Source organism: Carassius carassius, chromosome 43 (assembly GCF_963082965.1).
Source record: "Carassius carassius chromosome 43, fCarCar2.1, whole genome shotgun sequence".
Lineage (NCBI taxonomy): Eukaryota > Metazoa > Chordata > Actinopteri > Cypriniformes > Cyprinidae > Carassius > Carassius carassius.
In genome coordinates this window covers 5034925-5045328 of record NC_081797.1, presented here as the reverse complement: position 1 = coordinate 5045328, position 10404 = coordinate 5034925, and the positions used below count along the sequence as shown (strand labels likewise).

The 10404-nt window shown below is 36.5% G+C and overlaps 1 protein-coding gene across 1 annotated transcript in view; it reads left to right on the top strand.

The window, feature by feature from the left end:
• The first annotated feature begins 3235 nt into the window (after positions 1-3235).
• Positions 3236-10404, top strand: part of LOC132124722 (chondroitin sulfate proteoglycan 4-like) — a 53749-nt gene continuing 46580 nt past the window's right edge. The window contains exon 1 of the mRNA XM_059535874.1: positions 3236-3363. Within this exon, the coding sequence (XP_059391857.1) occupies positions 3291-3363 (73 nt within the window). The 5' untranslated portion in view covers positions 3236-3290. The remainder of the gene's footprint in view (positions 3364-10404) is intronic.

Genomic DNA, 10404 nt, shown 5'->3' with positions numbered 1-10404 from the left:
ATATGTCGTATATACACCTAGGATGGCTTGAGGGTGAGCAAATCATGGGGTAATTTTCATTTTTGGATGAACTATCCCTTTAAGTGGTCTAATTGTATCATCTGTGGAAGGCGTAGGACCAAAAAATATTTGTCCAGTCATATCCCTCAGTCCAAGGGATCTGATAGGCTGTCCTTCCTGCCTGTCAACATATCTATTTGCATACCTCCACAAACCCTTTTCAGAAAGACATGATACGTCATCAGCTCGTTCCATTACACTAGAATGAAAGGTGTTATTATTGTAATATTTAGCGTTTTCTTACCATAAATTAGACGTAATCTGACAGCGTTGCATTCAACCCTCCACCAGTGCCAACTCTCATCGTGCCACTGGTTATCCTCCTGACTGCCTTTGCGTGGTCATGTGTTTTGGATGAGCTGTGGCTTTGGAGAGTGATTTGCAGAGAGGGTGGGATATTATGCTTTCAAAGCTAGCTTTTTTTTTTTTATTGCTAGCCACTCTAAAATTGTCTACCCTATCTTTAATACTTGTTTCCTTTAACACACTGTACATTGATCTTGCCATGCATAAAAGTAGCCATTGATGCTGAAATGGCAATAAAAACATAGAAAGAAACAATAACTTAATTCTAACGATAACAAAACAGTCTACAAATACTCTAATGAGAGATTTAGCCAACGTGTAGTGTAGTTACCGCATACCAATGTGTTACGTGAACTGAAAATTAAAAAGGGGATATTTTGGTTCTGCATAATTTCTAGTAAGGGCTCTGCGGCTCATATTTAAGAGGATAATGCATATAAAAATTTATGAGCACTATTGTTAACGTACTGAGACAAAAACACTCCAATTTAATGGATCATTAAAGCTGCTGTACTGTAAGTGTGTTTCTAACTTCCATCAAGCCGGATCAGTCCGCCGTCCTCACTCCTAGAACTACATGTCCAAATCCTGTCAGCAAACAGGTAAAATGATTGACAGGCCGAGAGCCGTCTACAAAATTGGCTAACACTCACGACTGCTGTCAGAGAGATGCGTGTGATTTCCCAGGACATCTATTTCAGTCATACAGAGGACCCAAAAAATATTTTGATTCTTGAGTTACACTTAAAATTGTATGAGTTTCATTCCATTAGATGCTTAAATATAAAAGCAAGCAGAAGCAAATTCTGTAGGAGCTTGCGACTTAGTCATTTTGCTCAGTGTATTTTAATCAGCTGGTGTTTTGGTGATTTTTAGTGCATATATGACCCTGTCTTAAGTCGCATGGGTATATTTGTAGCAATAGCCAACAATGTATGGGTCAAAATTTTCAATTTGCTATTTCATTAAAATAAATGCCACCAGGTTTGATATTTTGTTATCTAAAGTAGTGACATTTAGACATTTTAAATGTGTCTTAAGCATCCAAATATTCTGTGGGGCCGCTATCTATCAGGTAGGGATATTACATGTGTGGAATTATAAATTGCTTACAGGAGCTTTAGGCTCTCCGGTAATTTGATACCAGCAGCTCCCATAAATTCGACAGAAACTAAGCGTGGTGCAGAGCTGCGATACGGCACTCCTGAGCTGACTAATATAAACACGAGTGTTTGGGATTCCAGATGATGTCATGAATAAACAATCTAACACTGCTGCGACCATAGTTTATTTTTAGTCTTTTAAAGCCATTGTGACAATGAGTCTTTGTGAAAGTCTGTAAACTATTTTTGGGGGTGTTTTTGAAGAATTACAGCAACACACAGATGGCTTTTTGTGAAATCAGAGATGCATGCCGGCAGACGGGAAGGGAGTGAGGGGGATTCTCAAATGGTTTGTGTTTATTAGGGGTTATGTGTGTGCGTGAGAGTTCATTTTTAGCTCAAGTCCAAGATAAGACTAAATACTTCAAACTGCACAACTGTTAAGCATTACACTGTATAATGATTAGTGGTGTTTGCTAAATTGTCCTATTTCGTCTATACACAATTGATTTCCACCTGGCGGATGATAAAACGGGCAGTAAAACCCATAGATTGACATTAATTTAGGCCAGTAATAAACATCCTTGCAACCACCTTGAAATGCCATAGCAACTACTCAGAACACCCTAGAAACCACCTTTCAAAGTCCAATTTAGAAACTACTCAGAACACTATAGCAACCACATTTTCTTCAGAAAATCTTCAAATCTGTTTGTTTTCAGTAGACGTTACAACAGTTACCCCATTAATGTTCATACTAATAACTGCTAAAAATTCTTCTCGACATACAAACATGAAAACATATTATAAACTCATTCAACATAGATTTAATAAGAATCTAGTTATTTTTATATATTGTTAAGAACCTTTGCATCAATTGCAACAAGATTTCTTTAAGTTCTAAATAAAACAATGATTACTGAAGTATGTTTTGCGATTTCTACTTCAAAATTGAATATAATGTCACTTTGCTTCTAAATTCAACCCCAAATTTTAATGTAGAGTTCTTGAATTGGCTGTCAGGTTCTTTTGAGATTTGAAAGTTATTTTTGTCATACTTCAAGTCCTTCAGTTCAGCATATTGGTTTCTGGGATCTTTAATGCATCAGTGCATAGATGGCTCAAAATAGTCACAAAATAAAAGTTGCTACAAACAGAAGTTGCTATCATGATGCCAAGATGTTGTGGCTGTTTGTAGCATGTTACTATGCCAGTAACCAGGGTGTTTTTTGGTTCCTTACTAATACAACTCAAAAAAAAAACACTTAATAAAGTTTCCAAAATTGGGTTTTCACAATGTTGCCATAGAAGAAGCGAAATTATCATAAAATAACCATTTCTCTTAGTGTAAATGACATTTTAAGAATCTTTTTTCCACTATAAAGAACCTTTTGTGTAATGAACAGAAGTTCCAAGGATGTAAAAGGATCTTCATTGAATCATAGATGCTAAGAGAATGTAAGCTATTTCGGTTCCTAAAACGACATCTAGGTGATTATTTCACACATTTTTCATCCAATCTTCAGATCTTCAAAGGTTTACAGAAACGCTGAGGTCCGTCTGCTTTTTGAATGAAAGCTGAATCATTTTACAGAGCACAGAGGATGGAGAAAAAGAGGTGTAGCTTTTCCAGAGGGGCGTTGCAGGGCTGGGCAGGGTGTGTATTTGTGTGTAAGGGGCTGTTTTTTTCTTTCCATTTGGGGGGGTTCAGGGTATCATTTTCATCCGTGTCCGTCCCGCCCCCTCCATGAGTACACCCTGCACATGCTCCAGGTCCCAAAGTGGCCACAGAGACTCTGAGACTCGGACTAAAGTGGCAAGATGAGCGCCCTGTCTCCGCTCCTGTCTGCCCTCTTTCTGGCACTGCTATACCTGCTCCAGACTTCCAATGGAGGTAAGACTGCTCAATCTCAATGCATTAAGATTAATAAGACAATGTAGCATAATATTACATGTGTCTGAATATTTGAAAGCAGTGCAAAAGTTTTTAAAAGTTGCATTATTGTGTATTCTGCAAGAATATGGAGCTCAGTGGAGAAGCTTCAAACATTTCTCAAAGTGTGTGTTGAAGCAAAGGTTCCCTCACAGAAAAACTCATTCATACTTGTGAGGCTCGAGTCTGTTCTGCCGGTGTGTACAATAAACCCACAGTTCGGCGACCCCTCCTTCTCGTGCTTCCGTTGAGGGCTCTTTGCGTGCATTTGGGCAGTCTGGCAGCGGCTTGCACAGATCAGAGGTCCTAAAATAAAGAGTCACTTTCAGAGGTGTGGATCAGCTGCCCTACGCACAGATGTTCCTGCTTTTCCGCTCCGAGATCTTTAGCAGCTCCTGTGAGACCTGCAGTCTAATTAGCGCGCCAGTTAAAGTTGCACTGAAGTGACCCATTGTTCAGCCTCGCATCAAAGCATTTCTCCATCCCAGCTGCCACAAACTCACATGACAGAAGTGAAAACGGCAACACCGGCAACTGATCCACAATGTGCGTTTGAGTTGGTAGACTAGAAAGAGTGTTTTGGCATCTGCGTCCTGTTTTGTTAAACACCACATGAGGACCATGTGTGGAAACATGAGTAAGAGTAATTGGAAAATAGTCAAATCAACGCTTAACTGGAGCTGTGAGATGGGCTCGGGTGTGGCAGGGCAAGGCAAGGTGGGCGTGGCATGGATTGACCGGGCGTGGCATAAGCAGATGTTCAGAGTAAAGTTGTGTAACAGTCAAATTGTGTCTGGAATAGATTTGGTCAGTTTTAACCCTGTGAAGCCTGGAAAAAAAATCCACTTTTTTTAAATAGAACGTTTGGACCTTGAAACTTTAGACAAAATACATGCATAATTTTTGTCAAATTTGATGCATCAGGCTTTTTCGCCACATATAGTATAATATTCTGAGAATACATTACTCTGAGGCCAAACAGAGCAAAAATATGCAATTTGGTGCAAATGCTAATATTTATATGGCCAAAAAGTAAGATGAAATTCTGATAGCTTGATAGATATTTAAATCACTACTTACATAAAATGCAAATAAATCCGTATATCCTAATATTATGTCTTGGTAAGATATGAACAACTGTCAGTTTTACAGTATTGTACAGGGCAAAACGTTAAGCAAAGCAATACAAGGATGCACAAATGAACATTCCTCAAAAGCCTAAAGTATCATATTTCATACATGATTTTCTTATAAATTATGTACTGATAATCAATAAAATCGAGTTGCTTTTCAGGCATGGCTTAGCAAAGGGCCAGCGTTTCATAGGTTGACAAAGAGTCAGTCTATATTTTGGAACACTTTTAGCATTGTTTGTTTCAGCGATCCGACATGTCAACTTATTTCTTGACTAAGCACATGAGTTTGGGGTGGGGTTTCCTGTTTGATTGGTAGATGGAAGTTAGGGAAACTTACTTGTAAACAACTATTATTTTTACAGTCAAGCTACTAAAATAGCTATAATATATACAGTATATATATTAGTTTGGGGTTCTATCCATTGATTGTTGACTGGATGGACTTAAACTCTCTGAATGTGAGTTTAAGTGGACTAAATTGATTGGCGAAGTCTGGCATATATTACCAGAGAGAAGTCTGTTGTTTTATCATAAAATCCAGTTTGCTTAAAAATGGAAAGTTTGATGCAAATGTTACAAAATGAAATATGGGCATGAATGAATCATTCATATTAAGATCAATACCTTTGCATTTAGAAAATTACATTTCATGGGCATTTTAATATGAATCATAAGGCATAGGAGACTGAATCATGGTGAACCAGATATTATTGACTCTGTAAGCAGTAACACTGGTGGTCTATGAAACCTCCAAACTGATGTCTGTCGCCATGGCAACATGCTACACAAACAGGCCTGTGAGCTGGTAAGAATTTTAGGTTATACAAGGAGTGTGTGGATACGTGTTGTGTTTGCAGCAGTGCATATGTTTGAGTCCGGGTACTTGGCAAGGTAATAAATGTTTGTACAGCTCTGCACATTAGATTAATAAACATAATATTTGCATTTGTAAATTTATGAGATTAGTTCGCCGGTCTCAGAGAGAGCCGCAGTTTCCAGCGCAACAAGGGCTGTCTCAGAAACAGAAGGCAAACATTTATCTTTGCTGATCTCTCAGCGGTCCGCTGTTTGTGATCGGATAATGGGACAAATGTTTTAAGATTATATGCGTACCTTGAATGGAAGTAATGTGCCATACAGAAAAAAAGCAATAAATCTGTCCATCCATCTTAGTTTTAGACAAAGACTTCTTCCCCAAAATTGTACAGATTACCTGATTTTACTCTAGGTTTGATTTCATTTGATTTTGATTCATTTGTGTTTATTTCTGTTCTAAAGTTTTATAATGTGTTCTGTGTTAATAGTGTAAGATATGCGGATGGTGTTTCAGACTGATTCGAACTAGTAACTTTTATTAAAATAACTATTCCTTCAAAGAACCCTCTCAGTTTGAGTTTAACTAGTTGCAAATTATGTGTTTGAGACACTAAAAAGATTCATGTGTTCATAAATTGGACTACACTGGTCATGTAGCATAAAATGAACCAGTGACTAAGAATCATGTGTTCATAAATTGGACTACACTGGTCCTGGGGTATGAGTTTGATTTAATAAAAAGACTAGGTTCATAAGAGTCACTGTTTTTTTATGTCAGGCTACATGTGCTTGATTCACTGTAAAGAACTAGTTCACAGGATTAAGTGACCAGACGTGCCACTTTCCAGGGAAGTAGTACGTCTGGTCACTTTATCATAGGAGTCATTTGTTTATGAATCGGACTAGACTGGTCATGCGGTATGTATTTGATTCACTAAAAATAACTAGTTCATAAGAGTTGTTTGTTTGTGAATCAAATTACACTGGTCACATTGCGTTATTTTTGTCTGCAACCTGTGAGTACAACTGATTTGAAAGACATTTCTTGCCATTATTTTACACTACACAATCTGTTTACTGTATCACTTTCACAACTCAAATAAAGTAGGATTTATTTATTGAGTTTTTGCATTGACTAGATTGCAAATAATCTATATTTTCACCCAGCCCTACCTCTTCCTGCCTTGGTGGATGGTTCTTTGGCCAGCATAAGCTGAAATTCAGCTAGACTTTATGCTGATAGTCAAACATCTAGATATGGGAGACTAACTCTATTTCGGTAGTTGAGGTAGGGTCTGCATCGTTCCCGTCTGCAGTCCCCATGGAAACCTGCCGCCCACACAGGAATCAATGCAGAAAGTTTTGAATCCCTGATGCTTGAGATTTTCCCTTCTCACTGTCCTCCTCAATAAATGATCTGTCAGTATGAAACACCGTACACACACACACAATCTTGACAATACCAGACTATAGGGAAGAGATAAACTCCATACTCTATATTCCTGTAAATTCATATTCATCCAATGGAATCTCATGTGGCACCAAGGAAACACAGACGGTTTGTGGGTTTATATACCGTGTAGACTGGGCAGTCGTCCCCACAGTCGCTCTTGGCCAAATCACTGTCACAATAGATCAGGTTAAATTTATCTTTGAGATCATCACTCAGCTACTGCTTCATAAACAGACCTAAACACACTTGCACCCTAGCGGGATGCCACAGTGTGGTATGTAATATCCTCTTTTGAGAAATTGAGGTATTTGGTATTTGAACAAACCAATAACTTAATATTAATTTAGATTTTTCTTCTAAAATGCCTTAGGAGACACAAATGAAACAATGGTTAACATAACAAGAGTACAGAGATGTAAAACAAATGTAGATGTAGATGCAGTGGTGGACAAAGTACACAAATTAAGTACTTGAGTAAAAGTACAGATACATATAATAAAATATTACTCCAGTAAGAGTAAAAGTACTCCTTTTTCAATTTTACTCAAGTGAAAGTACAAAAGTACTCGATTTTTTATGTACTTAAGTAAAAAAGTACTGAAATTTTATATAGGCTACTTAATTTAATTTTATATTAGCACATATTTTTAATAATCCTACTGCTCAAAATACCTGGAATTTTTCCAAAATAACCACTATATGGAGTCAAGATATATTTTTGTTGTTGAAATGGACTACGCTGATGAGAGTGATGTTAACTGTGAAAGCTTACACTGTGATGTACCTGAGAGAAAACAGATGACCATCTGACTTTCACCAGTAAGAACAAAGTCTTTTAAAGTTTGTTGTTTTACAGAACATCACAGTTAGGCCTATATATGACATGATAATAAGGCCGGAAGTTAGGAAGAACATTTTAAAGGAAAATATAATTATATTTTCAAAATGATTTTTTCAGGGGCGTAGATTACGTGGGGGAAGTGCCCCCCCCCCCACCCCCCACTTTTTATATCACGGAAATTCGTCCCCCGCACTTTTTCGGTCAAGTGTGTTCGCATAGAGGTTTTCAAGAGCTGGTGTGAATAAATATAGATTTAAGCTCAAAGAGACGGGATAGTCTGCACATGATTTGATATTTTATTCGGACCCAGAATACAGCGAGATGAACATCACAGAGCGCTGAACTCTCCTGCAGTGTGTGTTTCATTCATACTCGAAGCCGGAGGGCGCTCTCGCCCAGAAAGTAATATCAGGAAATTCCTAATATGGGCAAAAGCGTCCAGCTATCACTGTATGAAAACAGTTTTTACACAGAAAAAAAAGGCCAGAAACGTTTGGAAACACGAAGACATTAAACATACGATTGCAACAATATATGGTTTTTCAAGTCATCTTCAGCAGGTGATAAATAAAGTATGAACAATGCAGTGCTAATTGACAAAAACATTTTGTAGTATATAAACAAATCATTATTATTTGTTATTGTCCAGCAGTTATAGATTTCTAAGCCAATTAAAAGTTAGAAATTTTAGAAAAAATTAAGTTGCCTATTGTATCCACTACCAGTCAACAGTTTTTGAACAGTAAACTTGTTAATATTTTTTAAAGAAGTCTCTTCTGTTCACCAAGTCTGCATTTATTTGATCCAAAGTACAGCAAAACAGAAAAATTGTGAAATATTTTTACTAACCTATTTATATTAACTGTTTTTTATTATATTTTATTATATATCCATAATATATTATGGATATATTTCAAAATGTAATTCATTGAAATTTCAAAGCTGAATTTTAAGCATCAATACTCCAGTCAGACAATCCTTCAGAAAAAAAATAAATAAATAAGGTTTCTTTGATGAATAGAAAGTTCAGAAGAACAGCATTTATTTTGAAATAGAAATCTGGAATAATCTGAAATAAAAAATTATGTCTTTATCATCACTTTTGATCAATTTAAAGTGAAGGTACATACAGCCAAGTATGGTGACGCATACTCAGAATTCGTGCTCTGTATTTAACCCATCCAAAGTGCACACACACAGCAGTGAACACACACACACACCCAGAGCAGTGGGCAGCCATTTATGCTGGGGCACCTGGGGAGCAGTTGGGGGTTCGGTGTCTTGCTCAAGAGAACCTTAGTCATGGTGTTGCCGGCCTAAGACTCGAACCCACAAAAGAGTCCTTGCTAAGTAGAAGTCTTCATTTCTATAATTTATTTTCCAAAAAACAAAAATTATATTGACTGTAAGCTTTTGAATGATATAGTGCATAATGTTGCAAAAGCTTTTTATTTCACATAAATGCTAATTTTTGGATCCTTATATTCATCAAAGAATACTGAAAAAAAATACTCATGTTTTAAATATTGATAATCAGCAAATCAGCATATTAGAATGATTTCTGAAGGATGTGACACTAAAGACTGGAGTAATGATGCTGAAAATACAGCTTTGATCACAGGAATAAATTACAATTTAAAATACATTCAAATAGGGATCAAATAAATGCAGGCTTGGTGAGCAGAAGATACTTCTTTAAAAACATAAAAATCTTACTGTTCAAAAACTGTTGATTGGTAAGCTATATAGATTAAAGAAATGTTATATAGCCTACATATATAGCATATATAGCATATATATATATATATATATATATATATATATATATATATATATATATATATATATATATAATTTCTGTCCCCCTCACTTCTGAAAAGTGGATTTTGGATTTTTTTTCCCTCAAACCTTGTCTGTGGTGTAAAAAACACCCCTGGCCAAACAGGGTGCATCTCTTCCCACTTTGATAATTACTGTAGTTACCATGTTCTGAACATCACATCCTTTCTTTTCTCCCCAGATGTATATATATATAGGTGGTTGAATAAAAATATTTGGACATTATTTATAAGAATTACCTCAACTTAGCACCAGCAAGCTTGTTAGCTAGACAGTTAGCATCAGCTAACAATATTTACTTATTTTCAGCACGGTTATGAATAAACATTCATGTCTGTCTACTCGTCTAGTTAATCCAAACGTTACTGTTGATAAACAATATAAAAACAGACGTCACATATAGGGATGGTAGCATTTTAATAAAACTGTTAACATTACGGCAGCAGGGAATTTGAACGTGCATGAGTTATAGTATTTAATCTGTGTAATTTTAATGTTTGTTTTTTTTATTTAGTTTTTTTACCTAAAATTGACGTGTCTGCATCGTTTGCACTCGAGCATTCCAGTGGGCTTAAATAGATCACTCTTTACAACGGATTTAGTTCCCAAACAACTGACAATTTTGACCTAAATATGATTTTCAGTTACAATAATTAATCCAAAATTTCGACATTAGTAACTTACTTTTAGCAACATCAGACGCACGCGCGCTCACAAGATCTCCCGGTTCTTACTTCTGTAGACTCGCACTAAACGGTTCAATTGAATCAGTGAGTGGTCGACTCCAGAACAGCTGCTATCCATAGACAGTACGCTGCAATCGGATCATTCTTATTCGTAAACGAATCGTTTGGTGCGATTTGCGATCCGATTTAAATTTATTTTGAAAAGACTCAGTTCGTTCATGATGAATCAGA